Source organism: Podarcis filfolensis (genome assembly GCF_964270895.1).
Source record: "Podarcis filfolensis genome assembly, chromosome: 12".
In the NCBI taxonomy this organism is placed as follows: domain Eukaryota; kingdom Metazoa; phylum Chordata; class Lepidosauria; order Squamata; family Lacertidae; genus Podarcis; species Podarcis filfolensis.
Window position 1 is genome coordinate 35108370 of NC_139614.1, and position 21845 is coordinate 35130214.

Genomic DNA, 21845 nt, shown 5'->3' on the forward strand with positions numbered 1-21845 from the left:
TACTACTCTTTTAAACAGGATGCCACCAAAACCAAAGTCAATTATCACATTATAGTTGCACCTTTAGAGTGAATCATAAAAATTACAGAGCCTATAAAGGAAAGGCTTACAAATACTGCAGAACTCATTTTGATCTCTTTCCTCTTTAAAGAAGTAACATTCTAAATGTCTATTATCACGTTGCCTCTTTCATTCGCTTCCTTCAAAGTACTACTTCAAGTCTGATAGCCAGATCCTATACATGTCTATTCAGAAGCAAGTCCAAATTATTTCATTAAGGCTTACCCCTAGGTAATTGATTGTCATATATAAGAGTGACCTGGAGGACAACCTAAACCCCCAAAATATAGTGGTTGGCAAAGAATAGGCAAGAGGGTGCCACCAAGGTAGGGAAAGGTAAGTAGTGAGACATTATGGTGGTGGTGTTACAGGAGAGGAATGCACAGGCTTCACTGTTGGTTTAGAGAAGGGTTTCTAGAATGCTTTTAGCTGGAGGTGAACAGTGGAGCATAAGGTAGACTTAGGGGCAAACAGGTAGTGAACAACCCATTCATGTTAAAAGTGAGAAATAGCTTAACAGTCCATGGCAAAGGGAAAGCAACGTGCCTGGAAAGATTAAATTGCTTCAAAGAGAAACTTGGACAGTCACAGAAATATAGTCAGAGCACATTAAACATTTTTCAAAAGAAGATAGCCCACTGGCAAATGCTAGGGTGAAACAACTCCCAAAATATTCTGTGCATTCATTTATGGGGGAGGGAGGGTGCGAGAAGTATGCTCTGGAACAACCCACTTGACCTAAAAACCACCACCCATTTCTCCTGCACCTCTTATACCATACATTCATATGTTGCATAATGTAATATTCACTTATGTGTGGACATAGCGACAATTCCATTTAAAGGAAATACTACCACAACAATGCTCCTATTGTGGACATGGCCTTAGATACTGAGCATCATGTCCTTGGACATGGCCTTAGATGCTGAGCATCATAAAACCCAATAATAAGCTCAACCTATGCTTAAGGTGAAATAGAAGGGGGGGGGGACAAAGTTCTAATCAAAGTGTTAAAAATGTCACCTCTGCATTCTTAAAGAAAGCAGAATAATTGTTGACTAGTGTTGGCAGTGGCGAGATCTCTGATTCAGTCATTTATGTAAAAGGTGCTAAGTTATTTTGAAAATGCAGAGTAAATTAAATATGAAATTGCTAATTGGGGTGAATGTTTTCACTGTGTGACAGTAGCTCAGTATGTCTATACAAAGGACTTATTGACACATTTCATGTTGATTATCATATTCTGAAAACAATACTGCTGCAAATTGATTGCCAGCATTGAAATGTCTGGCAAAGTGAGTCTTTCCAAGATCATTTGTAAAAGCTCATAAGCCCAATGAAGCAAATTGTTTCTCTGTCATGAAGAACAAGTAGGAAAGTGCAACCTGTCTAATTAAGATTTCTCCCAGTACAGAAGTGAACAGAGATGCAGCAGGGGCCAAAACCCAGGATTACGTCATTGTGGATTACAGTCTAGGACCACAGAACTATTTCCCAATACCTTTCTGTTAGTTTCCTTACAAAATGATATATGCTTTTATTTAATTAATTAATTTGTTACTTGTTTTTCAACCAGTCACCATAGTACTTCATAATATTCATAAATCTAACAGAGCCATTAATAACTTTATATCTTAAGCAAACAAACATCCCCCACACAAAAGAAATCCAGCTGAAACAGGAGCAAACTCACAAGCCTGTCTCCCTTCCCTTCCTTTTTGTCTCTTGCAGGGTAGTTGTCATGTTTACTTAACTTGTGCTTAAATCCTAACAGCCTCTCTCTCTAAAAAAATGCAGTGCTAATTAGGACTCTGCTGAAAGTTCACTAGAGTTGAACACATTCTTTCAACAGGATCATAGGAGCCAACTCCAAGGAGCTGAGGTCCCTTTGCCACCCCCCCTAAAATATGTTAGGGTACCAGGCCCCCCAAAGCTGATGGGCATTACCATTCAAATGGTGCGCATGCACCACATCTTGTGATTGATTATGCAGGGTGGGGCTTACTCCCCCCCCCCATATTTTATTCAAGTTGGGACCTGTGAACATGACCAGAATGGCCACCAAGCCATTTCTACTGCCTTTACAGCATTGTTTGTAGCTGCTCGCATTCATTCTTTCCATGGGCTGTTGCTGCTTTGTTGCCATATTTTCCTCCAACACCTTCCTTGAGTGATACTACAAAATCAGAAATTTTGTAGCAAGTGTTATGATCAGTAATGTTGGATTGGCAAGCAAGATTGGAAAAAGTCACAACATTTTCAGTTTGACTGCTATTTTGTCCATTCATAAGTTGCTAATTTATCTTATGAAACAATGCAGGTGTGTGTGTGTTTCATCCAGCCTCATTTTTGGTGATATCACTGATGGGAAACATAACTGAGTTGGAGTGAGGATGATGTTTCCTGGGATGCTCACATGTTGAACATCAGAAGAGCCCTGCTGAATCAGGCAAAGACTCATCTGGCCCCTCATTCTATTCTCAACCAGATGCCTGTGGGAAGCCTGAAAGCAAGATCTAGGTGCAACTGTGCTTCCCATGCCTTTGATTCCCTGCAACTGGAATTCAACAGTAGATTTAGAACATAGCCATTGTGGCCAGTAGCCATTGATAAGCTTATATCCATGAATTTGTGCTGTCCTCATGTAAAATCATCCAAGTTGGAGGCAATCACCGCCTTCTTTGGGAGCAAGTTCCATAGTTTAACTATGCACTATGTCAAGTATTTTCTTTTGTCTGTCATTTCAACATTCAGCTTCAGTGGATGTCCTCTTCATTGGAAACAGTGTTATGCCTAGCCGAAAACAATTTCTCTAACCACTTTCTGCATACCACGAATAACTTTAAATACCTCTTATTTTTATACACCCTTATTGTCTTTTCTCTAAATGAAAAAGTCCCAGATGTTGTGACCTTTTCCCATAGAGCAGTTGCTATAGCCTCTTGGTCATTTTGACTGTATGAAAATTTACATACATCTACAAAAATAAATCCCAGAACACAGTTAAGTGAAATCTAACATATACCAAAATGTTTGATATACAAACAATTTTATTTTAAATGTAGATGTTAGGGACTGGGCAGAGGAGGAATGGTGGAGACCGCCTCCCCAGCCTGACCCTTCCAGAGAAGAGGAAGACAGTTCATAATTACAACAGGGGTTTGAGGGAGGTGACAGCTCAGAGGAAGATGAGGGGGAAAGTTGGGAAATAATGGGAGAGGAGGAAGAGGCAGAGCCGGAGCAGCAGCTGACTGACATGTTATCACTAGAATGCATTCCAGACCCACTTTCTCCCGGAACCTGGCGGGCCTTGAAAGTGGGAGAGATAAGAGCTCAATGACAGATGGCCCTAAGTGGCAACCATAAAGGGGGTAGTGCTGTTGACGAATGAGGAAGTGAGAGAAAAGTGGGGTGGAGATTTACTCGTGACAACATCATTATTCAGAGAGGCTACATTCCCAAGCTTCTCTGTGAATATTGAATAAAAGCAGATGGTAAGGACTTTTCCTTGTCTTGTCCATTCCTGGCAACCTGCCGTGGGGGTTGGTTTGTCTGTCGCCTGACAGTAGAACTACTCACAATCGTACAAGTTCAAAATAAACTGACTAGAACTGTATTTTCAATATGTAATAATGGTTATACATCACTGCATTCTTACAAATAGACTGTCATCTGCTCTTACCATCTACATTGTTATATAATATTGATATTGCTCTTCAAAGCTATAAATGTCATCATCATGCAGGCAAATAAGAAAAGCCTTTCCCTCGAGCAGCTTACTGTCTAAATAAAGACTGTGCTTTTAAAGTGGATATTTTGACCGAAGCAATTATATAGTCTAGACCTGAAAGTAGACAAGCAAAGGTCATGTAAATAAAGGGGGGGGGGGACAGGGACTTTATCTTTCAATGAAGGGATTCACAATTTATGTAATTCAAATAGTTTTTACTAACCAGTAACAAATGTAACAAATACAATACAAATATAAAAATACAAATGTAACAAATACAACTCTAATAATGCAATAGGTATTCATATTTCTGATAGATCAATTTATATCTAATGCTTCCCCCTCAAAAAAATACATGATTACTTAATGGATAGATTAACTCTGTATTGGTTTAAACTGTATTGGTTTAAATATAATTTCCTAGTGTATTGTGGCCTGTGCTTTTTCTTTGTGGACTCCTGCATAATAGCCACAGTTGGTTCTAGGGTGGAGGTAGAGCACCTCCATTTGTAATATTGTTGCATTTATGTACAATAGACATTTCATTTAGAAACTGTAAATAATTTCTCTGTTTCAAACTCATGCCCATGCTTAGAACTTTTCATAGTATTTCCTCCTGAAGGAAAAATTATATTTAATTTGGATACCTGTACAAGGCCACTAGTACAAGTTGATAAGATGAAACACATCAACACTTTGTATTATATTTAGTAATATACTATTTACTCGTTGGTTTTTGCTTTCTTGTGTTGTGACTTTGTTTCAGGTTTTACCCTTTGCAACAATTTGCCTCTTCTTGTAAAAGATCCAGGAGAAGGCTAGCTGCTTGGTGGCAAACTCTTTATAGGTTGTGCTTAAAACGTACAAGAATAAGGTCCAAAGAATAGTCTCTAAAGAAGTAAGGAACATTAGAACTCCAGGAATCACAGAAGTATAGTCAGGCCTACCAAAATACAAGAGTGAACAGAAACACTGAAGAGAAAAGTAGTCTGAAACAAATTGGAAGCAGGGATTCTATTAATAATGTTTATATTAATTATTTTATATGCTTCTCTGCTGACCTTCATAGAGGGGCAGGAAAGTCCAAACAGGATTAATCCAGAAGATTAATCATCTTCTATTATGGCAACTTCTATACTCCTTCCCTGAGCTTTCCCTGAATTTGAGCTGGTCCTGTCATCTAGACCAGGGATTATGGCTTAGAGCAAACTCTGATCAGTACGGAGAGTAAACAGCTTCAAACCCTGATTTCTGAAGCTAGCTTGTTAAACTAAACAGAGTTTGTTATAAACCACAATCCCTGGTTCAGATCACATGGCAATCTGACTTTTTTCATTTTTCCTTAAAAAGCTGCCAGTCCTCCTCTAGCTATATGGGAGTGGGAGGGTGAGTGCAAGCTTGAAGCCTCACATTTTAGCATAATGTGCAAATGTAGCCAAAGTGTCTTTCCACTTAACGCTCTTCTGGCACTGACTCAAAGGCAATAACCTGTTTTAGGCCGCAGAGTAGGGCAAAGTGAATGCATTTGTAACCATAGGCCATCACTGCAAACTCATTCTTATAATGGCAATGTTAAGAGTGTGCTAAAAAAAACTTTTTAAGGGTATCTAAAATTAAATACAAGGATGTCCTGGAAGTGATGGATGAGCAGAAAGAAAATGAGGGAAATACAAGCTGTGGCAACAATTTGTTTTTAAAAAACCCAGAATAATACAGTGAGAAGTCTATGAAGAAATAAAGTTGTATTTCACTTTACTGTATAAACAATCAATGCAATAATTACAACACATAGCTAATGATGCATAAATCTATTGTCTTAATCAAAATACACATATTCTATGGATTTTGGAAAGTGGTCTGTCTGTCTGTTCTTTATAAGTTCACTCACCTCTTGAGATACCATTGCAAAATTTGGCCCAAGGCTTCTTGAGGTCAGGGCAATGGTTTCCGTCAGTGTTGCAGTGTTAGTCACATTTTGAATCAGTGTGGAAAACTAAAATGACTTTGGTGTGACTTCACCCATTTTTTGGCATAAGTATGGCCACCTTCTGAGATATCATTGCCAAACTCAACATGAGGGTTCCTGAGGTGGGAGCAGTGGTCTTCATGGATGTTTGGAAGCCAGACACCATTTTGAGTCAAGATGGAAGAGTGAAACAGGACTTTGCCTCATTTCTCTCATCGGTTCAGTCACTTCTCAAGATATCAAATAGGCAGGAGGTGCCTTATGTGAGGGTGGTAGTATTTGTCAATGTTTAGATGCCAGGTACCACTCTGAAACAGCATGGCAGACCAAAATGTGATCTTGACATGACTTCACCCAGTTTTTCACATAACTGATCCAAACTCACAAATTACACTATCCACTTAAAAACCACACACTAAACATTGTTTCTAAAAGTTCCTTAGCAGTGCAAAGCACTCATTGCTGGTACACACTGATTTCGGCTTGAATTGTTCGTTCTTTATAGTTGTCACAGAACATGTCAGCCAGTTAATTACACTGTTTGAGCTGGAGTTAATTCTTTATTAAAAAAAACATGGTCTTCACTGACTTTGTTGAGTGTCAGCCTAAGAAGTACAGCAGCTCATGCCCTGTGGGTATTACTTTATGAAATCAGTTGCTGAGACTGAAAGTCCCTGCCTCCCCACAGCCGACTAAATTCCCTCTTCTTTAAGGCATTTTCCAAGCAATCAGAGGCTGCGCCTACATGAAGCCTGTTGCTGCTCTGCCTCTTTCAGCCCTCTTCTGATTCTAAGGAGACAGAGGGGGAGGGGAGCTTGTCACAGCAGGAGGGGCAGACACCCATGACTCTTCACCAACCTGACACATCTCTGCCTCTTGGCCTCCCTCCTCCCACTCACCTGCTTCATATTCTGTCCCTGATTCTTGACTTCTTTCTGCCACAGACTCTCCCAGCTCACTAAGCCCTGTTACTCTTTCATCTTCCATCACCTCCTCTTCCTGATCTTCTCCTTCTGACCGCTCATCATTGTCCCACTCCACCACTCCCCAGGCTCTGAGTCTACTTCCCTTGGTGGTTCCCCAGCTGGTTCCTCCCACCATTCCTCTGTGTCCAACCACTCCATGACTATATTTCATGGAAAGCTAGTGTGGTGTAGTGGTTAAGAGCAGTAGTCTCGTAATCTGGTGAACTGGGTTCGTATCTTTGCTCTTCCACATGCAGCTGCTGGGTGACCCTAGGCTAGTCACACTTCTTAAGTCTCTCAGCCCCACTCACCTCACAGAGTGTTTGTTATGGGGAAGGAAGGGAAAGGAGAATGTTAGCCGGTTTGAGACTCCTTAGGATAGTGATAAAGCAGGATATCAAATCCAAACTGTTCTTCTTCTTCTATAGTTAGAAAAGCCTGACTCTAATACAGTTTTTCAAGGCATAGACCATGAGTGTGCAATCCATGGCCCTCCAGCCTACATTAGCTCCAGCCAGTATGGTCACTCTGTCATGCGTGTTCCATGGCCATGGTTAAACACTACATGCAGCTCCAACTGTCTGCCCACTTGTTATGTAAAAATTCACTTTTTTGAACAGTTACACAGCTGATACAGATACCCAAACAACTGGGTTTTGCCCACTTCCTTACTTGTTTGTGCCTTGCTGGCTTACGGCAGTCATTTTGAGGCAGCCGCTGTATAGAGAGGTAGGGGAGAGAGCAGGGCAGAAGAGATTGGACAAATCATTTTTTTCTTTGTCTCCTTTTTGCTGATTGGCTGCAGCTATTTTAGGAAGAAACCATGGAGGGAGGCAGAAGAGAGACCACAGATTAGAAATGTTCCCTTAGGAAGTAAGGGAAATTGTCAGCTTGTTATGCGATCACTCGCCTAACGAATGATTTTCTAGGAATGCTTTGTGTTCAGAAAGCAGGGCCTGTGTGTAGATACAGTATTAGCATTGCTCTCCCACCATTTCCAGTTTCATCTTCCAGTGTGCCAGTGTAAGGCAAATGCCTTGTATAAGTATTAAACTCTGATCTTCAGTTTAATTTATGGCTTCTAAATCATATATTGCATTCATTATCTTTTCAGAATTAGTGAAATAATTACATAGCACTAATTCAATGGAATAATTTCAGTGATATTGGGTGGAGGTTGTTAATGTTATTTTGGGTCTTGAAAACAAGTGACAAAGTAGCTAAATAATTATTGCTAACTAACCATTGGGCATACAGCCCAACAAAAATTATCTTTAGAAATGGATAGAATGGTTGTGGGTAAAGGAAGAGCAACAAATGGTGTGATACAAAGGAAAAAAGCATTATTAAGTCCTCTTAGAAATATTTAATAAGGACTGCATCAAAGCATAAAGTGGTCTAAAAGATGTGCTGTTGTTGCTCAGCTGCTTGTAAATATATCATAAGTTTTTCACAGCAGGGGCACGTAATCTGATGTTGTGTGGTAATGTGTTTCTGATTTTGTGTCGAAGCATAGAAACCCTATCTGGCAGCATGCAACAGCCAATTAAAAATCTTGCAGTATAGACTCAGAATCATGTGAGATTAAAAACATGATGAAGTTGTATATAATGAGGTCTCTTGGGTCATGGGCCCTTTTGTTGTCTTCAGTTGAAACTAGTTCTGGTGTTGTATACTCCCACATCTTTTTAAAAACAGAATTTTTAAAATGAAAAAGGGGTGCTCAAAGTAAGAGTAGGTTAATAACAGATAAGTAATTAATACATCCTTACCAATAATGAGTGTCATGTATAGTAAGAAGGAGGGGGGGAATACTTTAATATCCTATAAAATCACAAAATATACTCACCATACTATCTGAATTAATTGGTTTGTGACAGATGTTGTGTTGTAGATTATTTGTGGCCAATCAGAGCAATTGGTGCTTTCATAAATTGAGCATAACTGCTAGTATATAAATAAAATAAATAAAGTTATAGTGTTAAGTGGTAGGAGACATAGCATATTTGGAAAATTCTTTTAATATACCCCAGCATAACAGCAAAAATGACATTGTTGTTGCTGGCACAATAATCCATGCATAGGAAGCAAAAATCATGGTTTCTCAATAATTCTGACCTGGTTGCCTTTAAACCATAGTTAAACTATGGTTTAAGGGAGAACATGTGGTTTACTGGTGCATAGAGCTAAAATGGTGAGTGCTTTACTCCTCTCCTGTTCCTGCTGCCCTTGGTTTACCACTCGTGGTTTGTTTTAGGGAAACAAACCTCAAGCCGGGATTCAAACATAGGACTAAGCCAAATCATGGTTAACTCCTGCCAGTGCAGCAACAGGGGAGGAGTGAAATGCCTGTGATTTTCACTCCATGCACAAGTGAGCTATGTGTTCACCTTTAAACCACAGTTTAGTTTAAATGTGATTTAAAGTAGCATGCAAACAAGACCACAGATAACACACCTTTTTCAAAATATTTTTCTTTCATTAGTCCAATAGCATTGCAGTAGTTAAATCTAGAAGTTACCAGGTCATGAATATGGTAACCATGGCTAGATTATCCCTGTCCAGGACTGGCTGTAGTTGGTTGACCAGCCATAGCTTGTAAAGGATACTCCATGTCACAGAAGCAACTTGAGTTATGTCAGAAAATATATTCAGTTTATTAGCCCTCATCCAGCCCATCACTAAACTTAGGAAACTAGTTTAGCACTTCCACAGACTCACCTGATTCAGATGTTAAGGAGAAAGAAGTGGGACCTGCAAATAGATGCTGCAATGAGAAGTGCTCCTGTTCGTTGACTCAGTAGTAACCTTCTTCATGATACCCCACTCCAGTCCCCTTCCCCCTCAGTTTTCAGTCCCATACCCTAGTTTGTCAGCACTCTGTGACTGTTGAGCAAGACAGGAAGCAGGTCCTCCAGGCCTCACAGCCAAGTTGTGCCATGAATAAGGCAAGAGGAAAAATATCATTTGCATTGTCAGAAGTTTTATGTCTAGCTGGAATGTGTCCAGCACTGTGGGAGCTGAGGTGGTTTCACCACAGTGCATTGTGGGGTGGGACAACGCAGCTTGTTTGCACGTCTCAACTGGGGTGTGGGTGGGCTCCCCAGCGGAGCCAGCCCCGGTGCTTTCCCCACCCAGATACATCACCCAGGCCTACCCTGAAGTAAAGATTGCCTACTTAAAGTACAGTATGCATACTATAGAATATCTCAGAGATAACCTACCTAGTGGTGGGTACAGAAATCTGCTTGGTCCTAACAGCAGTTTCTTTACAACACCATGCAAAACAGCAAAGTATACTTCAGACAGATTGAACATTTCACTGCTTCATTCTCCCTCTACTACAACTTGCAAGCCTCTTAAATAGTTCTTACCAGTTTATTCTAATACAGCTTTCTTTAAGTTTATTGTTTTGTCATTGCAAGCAGGATTGTAAATGGAGTATATAGATATAGAGATAAATATTCACATGGTCATTTCACTCATTTTATGGCATAAAATGAGAAAAAATAATCCTAGAGTAACCCTTTTCTAGTCATTTTGAACAAAACAGCCTTTTTCCCTGTGTTTTAAATCAGTCGTTATCAGCCTATATAGTGGTTCAGAACAGATGTTTTCTACACAAGTGTTGTGCTCACATGCTCTTTTTCTCTTTCTCTCCTCTCCACATGCTAGAAAAGGAAATCAACATCATGTGTTTTCAAATTAACCATGGTTCTTTGAGACATTTGATGTTAGAGAGCTGTGATTTATTTAAACTATGATAAGTGAGAAACAACTAGTATCAATCTGTAGTCCTAGATCGTGGCTTGTTCTCAAACCATAGTTTAAATAAAGCACTGCTACTCAAGATCAGTCATCAGGAAAGTTACTTAGAAGGATAAAGGCTGATAGTGATAGAGAAATTGTAAAATGTTCCTAAAATAGAATAAAACAGGCAAAACACACAAATCCAACTTCCTTCTGTTGGATTATATTTGCCACACAAGTGGCAATTAAAATAAAATATTCTAGAGCGCTTTTCAAATGTTTGGACTTTTGTTTGTCTACAATTGTACTCAAAGGACAAAATATTGCTCAGTTCTCATTTAATATTAGGGGCTGCCACCCCTGCTTGCCAACGCTGTCTTCCCCTTACCCCTTTCTCCTCCCCTGACCAAATGCCCCCTTTCCACCTCACCCACCTTGCCACCTATCACCCTTTCCCTACAGCTCACCTCAAGCCCCTCTGCTCTCACCCCAAGACCTATATCATTTCAAAGGCTTGCTAAAACATACATTTAATAGAAGGAGCACTGCACAAGAGGCTTGATAACCGCTGTGTGAAGGGCCTCCCCCTGCCCCGTTAAACCTTGCACTTCACAGTTGGTTCCCACTCAGTAAACAGCTCAGCTGGGCGAGCCTGCTGTTCTTTGTGCTGCAGTTGGCGTGACCACCTGTTATATAGACAGACTGAAAACAGCTTTGACGTGATTACTTTTCCATGCTGACTCCATAATTATGTAGTGCTTGTCATCATATTATTCCTGCATCAGGCGGGCACCGCTTTCAGACCAGCATCAGCTGCCATCAGTGATGTGGGCCAGGCAGAAGAATCACATCATTTAGCAGTGCAACAATTTCAGCTATGCATAATAGCAGCCACTTTTCTATGTTCTTTTGTAATGTATAGCTTATATAATACTTAAACTGCACATGATGGCATCATACTCCTGTCTCCAATTGTATATTTTAATCATGTCTAAAGTGAAGTGGAGCACTGTTAGGTGGTACTAAACTCTTCCTCTTATTTGCATCTCTTTTCGCTCAACTAGACTAAATTTGGGAGTATAGCTAAGAATAACACACCTGTATGAAGGAAAAGTAGATAGAAAATGAATTGAACTTAAATAATTTCTCTTCATTAAATAAGGCAGGACTGGAGGAAAGATGTCCTTTTGCTATAGCTTTCTGAGCATGTGTAACATTTCTGTTTTTTCAGGATACAGTTTGGATAATATTTATGCTGTAAAAAAAAGGCTAGTGATTTGTGTGTATATATTCAATATTCAAAACCACATACTAAGATCGGTTCATAATTCTCATTACACCTTGCCATCAACATTGAATGTGGTGTGAATATGAATAACTCAATATCTGCAGCTAAAATGGAATGTAATTTTTGATGTTATGCATTTTGCTTATAAATACAGTAACCCTACAACTTGCACTTGCTTTACTTAAGTGATTGCAACCTTAGGTGGGTGGAGGACAAACAAACAAACAAGCAGAGAGTTAAGAGAACTGTCTGAAGTAATCTCAAAACATAGGCAAACAAATAGCACACAGAACTGATTTTTTTATAGTTAAGCAAAATCTATGGTTTTCGACCTGGTTTGGCCTTTGACTCACAAGCCTTTGGCTCACAATCCTTTGGCTAATTCATGTAACACAAAAACATAGTTTACCATTATATCTAAAGACATTGCTTCTTGGCGACTTATGTGAATTTTTCTACATTCTTCTGGATTTTGGGAGCATGCACATGGAGATGGAGAGTGCTGCAACTGAATTGTGTGATGGCCTTTGAACTTTTGAAGTTGCTGTTACAGACATTGCAACAGGATTCCTAAAATCAGTCTCAGAGATAACATGAAGAAAGTATTTATTAAAATAAAATGGAACAAGTGATTTCAGAAACTGATATTACATCCTTGATTCTAACCCTTTGTTTTGCTCCTTTGCATATAACTATGTAACATCTAACTATGGAAGGAAATGCCTAATTTTCAGTCATTGAAATTTTTTACTATAAGGAGGAGGAAAGAAATGTGGCCATTATATATTTGTACATATGAATATTTTTAGCCACAGCTTTTTAAATAAAACATATATTGTTTCTGTCTTATCAGAAATTACATCACCGAATCACTGGCCAAGTATGCTATTAGTATCCCTATTCTTGATTTATGATTGCTCAAAAGCTCTTCTGTGCTTAAATTAAAAGTTGTTTCATTCTAACAAAGCCCAATCTCTTTTACTAAAATAGATGTTCCCCCTAAAGAGAGTAAAGGACACTGTGTTAAGTGATGTTGAAGAGTTTCTTTGAAAGAGCAGCAGAAACTGAATCAAATCAGTATTTTAACAAGACCTCTTAAGGAATTACATTTTTATAATAACTTTCATGTGATAGTTTATTGTGACCTCTTTACTAATATATTCCTTTTTGCAGTGTTTTTTTTTCCTGTGATAAATATTTCTATTGGCCTTCTTACAACACATCTTGTATAAATTACAAGGTGAATGGTGCTTTTTATTCAGCTATGAACTTTATTTCTGATGTCAGCAGATGTTAAGCAATACCATGACGAATATGTACATACAGGAAAGTGACAGAGAATATAATAAACTGAAGCTAGTGGTATTTTACAATGCATTCTTATGCATGTCTACTCATATAAAAGTGTATAGGATTGCAACCTTAGTAACTAACACAATTACTGTAGAAATAAATAATTTCAGCTCTCATACTATCAGTGTGAAAGATGAATGACCAGGAGTTTACAAAACTGCAAATACTATTAAGTAGTTGAAACAGGTTAATTTGTTTGCTATTGCCCATACTTTTCTTTTTGGAGTGGTAGCAAATAGAGCCATAACAGTTTGTTCTCCTTCATGTGCTGAAGTGCTTTTTTCTGGGTGCTTTTTTTCAGTGCTTTTTTTCTGGGGGGGACTCAGCGGGACACATACTCCTAAACATTTTGTGAATCTTTGTACTTTTGTCCATTTACTGTATTTATTTTTCCCTATTTGAACTATAAAATAGTGATTTTCTTGAGTCAAAATGAGAGTAAGGTAAAGGTAAAGGGACCCCTGACCATTAGGTCCAGTTGTGACCGGCTCTGGGGTTGCGGCGCTCATCTCGCTTTATTGGCCGAGGGAGCCGGCGTACAGCTTCCGGGTCATGTGGCCAGCATGACTAAGCCACTTCTGGCGAACCAGAGCAGCGCACGGAAACGCCATTTACCTTCCCACCGGAGTGGTACCTATTTATCTACTTGCACTTTGACGAGCTTTCGAACTACTACGTTGGCAGGAGCAGGGACCGAGCAACGGGAGCTCACCCCGTCACGGGGATTCGAATCACCGACCTTCTGATTGGCAAGTCCTAGGCTCTGTGGTTTAACCCACAGCGCCACCTGCATCCCAGAATGAGAGTACCCCTAAACAATTTTTTTAGGGAAAAAAGCACTGGTCTTATTCATATGTGAGGTCTATGGCCCATCAGAGTTTCCTTTGGGTAGGTGACCATAGCTCAGTAGTGAAACCAATTTAACTGCCTGAAGCCCAGCAGAGCTCCTTTTATTGCAACTTCCTGGCTGGTTTCTGGGAAAGTGCAATATATGTACAGAGCATGGTCTGAAGGCGCATTATGCAATGGAATTACTGAAACTTTGCAGTTCTAGGTCTGATCAGTGACTGCATAGAAGATCACCTGGAAAACCTAAGTATATTATGCTGGATTTCATCATGAAATAAAGGCAGGCTAGAAAAGCAATATATTCATTTTTTCCTCAAAGATTTACGTATTTATAGAGAAAGCAATTAAAAGACAAGGAATGAAAGTTCTGCAATAGTGACATAGACACGATCAATTACTCAGTCATTTGGTTCCTTTTGATTGGTGCTTAGCCTGTGATCTGCTCATGATCATTTTACTGTTGCCTTAATTTTATGCTGAATATGATTATGGTTTTATATCATGAACTGTGGTTTTATTGGTTATATCCTTCCCTGAAATCAATTGTTAGTGGGCAGGTTAAAAATATATATATATATATATATATATATATATATATATATATATATATATATATATATTTGTTGTTGTTGTTGTTGTTTAGTCGCTTAGTCATGTCCGGCTCTTTGTGAACCCATGGACCAGAGCACGCCAGGCACTCCTGTCTTCCACTGTCTCCCACAGTTTGGTCAAACTCATGTTGGTAGCTTCGAGAACACTGTCCAACCATATATATTTCAATTGCAATTGACCCCAGAGTTTTCCCTCTTGCCATTCTATGTGGTGCTGCTTTGAGTGATTAAAAATGCATAATGTAATAAAAGGAGGAATAGTTTATGAAGGAAACTATTCTTGCCCAGTTGCATCAACATGCCATACTCAGTAGGCACTGATACAGAAATGATAAAAATGAGAAATGAATTCCTGCAAAGTATATTTTGAGTCAGATTTTGATTTCACTTTTGCGATTGGGTATTTTAGTCACTAGGAAAGGCATAAGTAATGTAGCAGTGCTCAAAACAAAAGTTAATACTGCACAGGAAGGGAAGCAGTCCAGAGAAGGATTGAAAAAAACAGGGGCTTATGTCTGGCAGACTGATAAGATGAATAGCATCTATTTCTGGAGTTGAACTTCCCAGTGATAAAGAGAAATGCTGTTCAAAGTATCATGGATAAACGACAGCAACGTATTCAACAGGAAAGCCTAGAGATGTGTCACTTCTCCCAGATAAATGTAAAATGGCACTGATGCTGCACAGCCTGTTTATTTCAATAGAGCTTATGCAGAAGCCACAGTAGCAACACTTCAGTAAATACTAAATTGGGCAGAGTATTGTTTCATCAGGTAAAAAGAGGTGAGGAAAAATATGTATATAAAATAAATCCCATTTTAAGTTACACTACTGACATTCTTTTACTGAATTATGCTTCAAAGTATTAAATCTGGTTATATATAATCCATGCACTTTGTTAAAGTGATCCAAATAAAAAGCTTGTTGAGAGAGAAAATGAATGCATCAGGTTTGTTAAGAAGAATATGTTTATTCTATTAATATTGCCAACTAAAGCTGTGGTGTCTTTCTGTTGCTTTTCCCAAAGGCATTGCATTGCAAACTTATGCAAACTTATTTATAGTGTGCCTAGTTGTGTAACTGGTGTTTTTTGTAGCTTTTGGCTAAGATTCCAATACCAAGACTTCCTGATAATTCAACTACGATATGATATTAACAAAAAGTCAACTTGTCAGGTTTTTGAGACAAATTCATAGGTTTACTAATGTGTTACTGATCTTATGGGGAGAAAGTGTGGTAATGGAAAGAGAATAAAATTCATTGGGAATTTTAACAAGCCAAGGGAGGCTGTGTTATGTCAGGAATGGGGAACTATTTTGAACCTCAGGGGCCACATGCCAATAGAGGGTGGGAGCAGAGACAGCAGTAGACAAAGCAACAAATGTGCATTTCACATTTGTACAGAAGGTTACTTTCTGCACACATTCACACATCCCTCAGTGTCCTTCATAGAGGCAACCAACAGCCATTATCAGAGTTCAGAGACACCTTCCAGTCAGGCAAGACACTTGAGTATGAAATAGGGCTAGTGAGTGGTGTGGACTGAGGAGAGAGAGGACAGCTGATGAGGGTTGTGCTTCATAGTCCAAAAAGAAATTAAGGGAGAATTAGCAGCACTATAGGGTTCCACAAGAACCCCAGATCTACTACCTTTAATTTGAGGGAGATATAGTGAGTCCCTTATTTTCTTACCAAGCAAGTCTGGGACCATTCTTGTCCCTAGGATCCCTGGAATACACATACAAGATTAAGCTGCCCCCTTTCTCCAACCTATTAAGTCCTTCCTGAAAGCTCTGTAGTTTCTTCCAACTAGCATTTCTTCACCTCAGGTTGGCTCCTCCCTCCAGGTAAGTTAAGCAAGGTCTTTAATTTTATGCTTCTGCCTCTTCAGGGAGACATGCCACTCTGCCCTTCCAGTCCGATACTGCCTCAGCTGGGGTAGGTGGGGTCTGATTGGACTCTATAAACAGCCATTACTGTTTTTTTCAGAGCAGGGGAGAAACTTGTTTTTTCTCCTTTTTCTTTTCCTCACCCTGTCAGTGAGTTACTGCCTTCTTCCCCTTAGTCTTCCTCATCACTGGAGGATGATTTGCAAACAATGACAAGCAGGGTAGACCAGTACGCTGAAATGCTTTATTGTGGGACATATGCACTTGGTGTGGCTGATGGTGTCTTGCCAAGGAACATGGTGATGGGCAGCAGGCACTTTTGTCTCCTCAACTGGTCAGGGCATGCTTGGGCAGCCTCCTGATCTGCGGGTGTAGCTTCAACACGGGTGCTGATGTTTTTCAAATAGAAGCATTGTTTGAAGCAGGGCTGCCAACTGGAGCTGGCTCAGAACTCCTTTGCAGGCTACTTGAAGTGTGCATACAGCATGAGAACCTTCTTGTACAAGGTGCTGCCATTGATGGGGATACACCGGTGGTTCATGCTTTCTAGCCATAGGTTCAGTGCCTCATCCCACATGTGACTGGGGACCTTGGCAGTTGTAGGTGTACTGGGACTTGCTGCCCCTGAAGCCTGGAGTTTCTTCTCCCTTATATTAATGGCACATATGCTGGGCTCATTCCTGCCAAACTTGCATGCCACAGCACATGCTCATGCAGTCCTGTAAACAGTCCATCACTTCCAATTTCTCCTCAGGCTTGGGCACCACCTGCTGCCTCTTGGGTTTGCCATCACTTGAGGAAGATGATGGCGCTGTGTGTTTAGGTGCCAACAGCTAAAAAACCCTCCAAACTCCACCACAATCACCCCCTCCCAAGCTCCTTCCTCAAACTCCAACTTTGCACAGGTCTCAGTGCAAGGGCTCTTGGGATTGCAATTACAAAGGCCTGTGGGATTGCTAGGTGCTGTTTTCGTGCCTTTTCTAACTGCTTCGCACCTCTTCTGGGGCTGTTTTAGCAATTTTAAAATTCACTTCCAGGTTCGGCGCAATGTGCGTATACACGGTCATGTGCATATTGAACACGCATAAATAGGGGGCTGCCTCTAAACATCATCATCACAATAACACACACACACACACGTGGCATATTTAAAAGGCCATAGGTTGTTTAACTTGATTCTTACAGTTTCAGTATTTATACCCTGATGGAATGGAAAGGACTTTAAAAATTCTTTTGAAAATAAGAACTGAAAAAAGTTCAGGCAACAGAATAGTGTTTGATTAGAAAACGGGATGCTCTGATTATTTCCCCCATATCTCCTAATGAGCAGCTTGTTCCGACAAAGGTTGTAAGTGAATTGCTTTTTGAGCATCTGCCTCTAATTCGCCTCTCTAAGGATCTGTCCCCTTTTGGAGAGCTAAATCTTCTTAAAGTGCCAGTCATGTCACCAGATGAGATCTCAAAATACCCATTTCCTGGATCATTAATACTATCTTGTACACAAGTGATTGTATAGAAAGAAAAGTGTACATATACTGTAGTGAGATGAACTGCAACAGCCCTTGGCTATTCCTGCTAAGTGAACAGGATTCTTTCTGTTTTTCAAGTACAGCCTATACTTAGAGCCAATCATTGCAGGGCCAGCTACATGCAATTAGCATGGGACTTTTGAATAACTGACCTATGCCTTTCAACTGTACACTTCTACTTATAGAAGTGGATTAAGATAACACATCTTTGTGGCTGTCTTTCCTTGCTTGTGGAATATTTTTACTGGTGCAGCTTGCCAAATCATAATTTCCTTAACTGCCTACAGCAAGAGGTTTTGTTTTTGTATCAGAGAACAATATTTAAAGACCATTTCAACCGTGGGAAACAAGTACTGAAGCTCTGTATCCCAGCTGTAGAAAGTATATCACTAAGATAGTGAACTTTTAAGAGAAAACTAAGGAACTTCAAGACTATATGAACACAGTGAAGAAGTGTAAAATTCGACAAAGATATGTACCTTTACGACAATGAAGATTTTGAAGGGGTAAGTTGTGAACATATTGTATGTGAGCGGGTTGGGTAGACATGTAAAATTTCTGATTATTTTTTAACCATAAGGGGAAATATGCCATCACCCCACTTTTTGAGGGAATGGGGAAATGGGTATTTGTGAAAAACTGAAATACAGGCAATATTCACTTTTTGTGTCTAACCTAAACTTAGTTTATAATCTTTTGTATATTTATAAAATTTAAAAGTAGATATGCTTTCTAACCTCCAACAGTAATTGCAAATATACCCACTTTATTTATTTCATTTTGAATGTTTTTAAACTGCCTTTCAAGACTACATCATTCTGTTCTATTAGATGAAGGTGCAATCTGCTATACCCTTAGGTATCTAAATATGCAGTAGCTTTTCCCAGTTGTGAAAACAAGGACAAATAAAATAAATAAAAACAATGTCATAATAAACAAGAGGAAGAGTGTCTTATCCATGCTTTGAGCTGCAACATTATTATGTAGAAGCATAACTCATATTTTCAGGGACAAATAAATGCCCTAGTAAATTTGGCTGTGCTGTTGAACTTATCAGTAGTACAGTATCATTATACATATCAAATATAGTAATAGTGGACAAAATTAGCTATCCTGGAATCTTATATATTAATATGAGATCCCTTTCCAACATGGTAAATAATGTAACTTGATAATATATCTTAATTTTATTTCTTGAATCAGCATAAATGTTACAGCTTCTGATTCCTTTCTTTCAGTTTGAGCTTCACATGCTAGTTTGTTCCTTGAATAAAAATAGACCCATACAAACAGTCATCAGTTTGTTTGTTTGTTTGTTTGTTTGTTTACTACAGTAGTTTGTTTGTTTACTACAGTAGATGGAGGAGTTTGAGACAACTGATGAAGCTTTCCTTGCTAGGTTGAATTGCTGTTATAAAGATGAATATATTGCCAAGAATGTTATTTTTGTTTCAATCATTGCAAATTTTGGACAAAATGGACTGTTTCAAGAAGTGGCAGAGAGACATTTCTAGATTTGTCTGGCAGGGCAAGAAGCCCAGAATAAAATTTAAAATACTTACTGATGTAAAGGAAAGAGGTGGATTTGCCCTGCCAGACCTTAAACTCTATTATGAATCAGCAGCATTTTGCTGGCTAAAAGAATGGCTGCTTCTTGAGAACACAGACATTTTCGATTTAGAAGGCTTTAATAACGTTTTTGGGTGGCATGTATATCTGTGGTATGGCAAGGTTAAAGCACACAAAGCATTTAAAAACCATATTGTCAGGAAAGCATTGTTTAATGTCTGGATAAGATATAAAGATTTACTTGAAAACAAAACCCCAAGGTGGTTATCACCGATGGAAGCGAAGGCTCAGAAAAAGCTCAATATGGAGGCCAAATAGCCGAAATATTGGGAGATTTTGGAACAAGAAGGAGACAAATTGAAATTGCAGAGTTTTGAGAAACTAAAAGATAAAGTGCGAAACTGGCTTCATTATTATCAAATAAGGGAGGCTTATAATCTGGACAAAAAAATTGGCTTCCAGGTGGAAAAATCAAAATTGGAAACAGAACTGTTAGACCTTAAAACTAAGATATTATCAAGAATGTATAACTTGCTGTTGAAATGGAATACTCAGGATGAAACGGTTAAATCTGCTATGATTAAATGGGCACAAGATGTTGGACACAACATTATGTTTGCTGACTGGGAACAGTTGTGGACCACAGGTATGAAATTTACGGCATGTAATGCCTTAAGAGAGAATATTATGAAAATGATATACAGGTGGTACATGACACCAGTCAAGCTTGCAAAAATCTACCATTTGCCCGATAATAAATGTTGGAAATGTAAAGATAATACTCATTGCAAAGTATTGGAAGACACAAGATCTACCCACCTTGGAAGAATGACAGATGAAAGTGATAGACTATATGGAATTGGCGGAAATGACTGGCAGAATCCGAGACCAGGGAGAAGAGTCGGTGGAAGAAGATTGGAAGAAATTTAAAGATTATCTACAGAAACATTGTAAAATTAAGGAATGTTAAAATGATGTCGGAATGAAATGAAGCGGTTTTGGCAACAATGTTAAAAAGGGGTATGCAAAAATGGATTGTTAATGGATGAAAATATAAAGCTATAATATGTTAAGATAAAGAATTAGGATAAAAAACAAAGAGGGAAAGGATTTGCTGAATTAACGATTTGAATTGGAATACAGAAAAGGGAGGTGTGAGGAGGTCAGGGAAACAAGTAAATGAAAGGCAAGACATGGAAAGATGGATTTATTTTTAATTGTTTTTATTTCCTCTGTATTTTGTATTTTCTGTTTTCTTTTTTCTATTTCTTCATTACTTTTGTAATTTCTTTTGAAATCTTAATAAATATTATTTTTTTTAAAAAAAAGAGTTTGAGACAACTGAGTGTTGTACAAATGCTGCAGCACAGTTGTTGACAGGAGTGATACCCTGTCAGATTATAATACCTGCACTTGGAGTTTTGTACTGGTTGCTGATTTGTTACCAGGACAAGTTCAAGGTCTTACTATTGGTGTATAAAACTTTTAATGGCTTGGAACCTGTTTACTTGCGGGATCACAAGTGTGTCCACTCTACCACTTTAGTCTGCAGAACTAGCATTGTTACACATTCCACATTGTACTTGTTATACAGCTATAAGAAATTGGTATTTTAGTGTGGTACCACCCACACTTTGGAATTCCCTGTCTGTTGACATCAGGCAAGTTCCTTTGCTTGTACTCTTTTCCGCACCTCCTTAAAATATCCAGAAACGTTGGTGTTGATGTGTTTTAATTTTTTTACTGTTAATATTAGTGAACTTTATATGTTTTAAATAGTTTTAAACTTTTTATTTTAACATATATTGTCAATCAAGCATCATATATATTTTTTGTTAAATAAATAAAATAAAGACAAGACTTTGTCCCCATGCTGCAGGAGAAATATGCTTTGGAGTCTCTCAAAGTGCAATTCTGCACCAAATACCTGAAACATGTATTCTGCGTTCTCTGCTGTGCAACATTTGAAAGTAGTTTCCTTGCATTATGTTCTGAAGTACATTACTTCTCTAGTATAGAATCATAGAATTGTAGAGTTTGAAGGGAACTCGAGGATCATCTAGTCTAACTCTCTGCAGTGCAAGAATCTCAACTAAAGCATCCATGACAGATGGCCATCCAACCTCTGCTTAAAAATCTTCAAGGAAGGAGAGTCCACTACATTCTCAGGAAGACCTTTCCACTGTCAAAGAGCTCTTACCGTCAGAAAGTTCTTCCTGATGTTTAATTGGAATCTCCTTTCTTAGAATTTGAAGCAATATATCATTATATTATATTATTAAGAGA

At 38.8% G+C, this 21845-nt stretch overlaps 1 protein-coding gene across 7 annotated transcripts in view; it reads left to right on the forward strand.

Annotated features, from left to right (window-relative positions):
* CACNB2 (calcium voltage-gated channel auxiliary subunit beta 2) overlaps positions 1-21845 on the forward strand; it is a 122438-nt gene that overhangs the window by 43659 nt on the left and 56934 nt on the right. The window contains exon 1 of one of the 7 annotated variants that reach the window (XM_083579621.1): positions 18167-18496. The exons of the other annotated variants lie outside the window; for them this stretch is intronic. Within the exon in view, the coding sequence (XP_083435747.1) occupies positions 18464-18496 (33 nt within the window). The 5' untranslated portion in view covers positions 18167-18463. Of the gene's footprint in view, positions 1-18166; positions 18497-21845 lie in introns of those variants that run through there. 7 annotated transcript variants of the gene reach the window in all.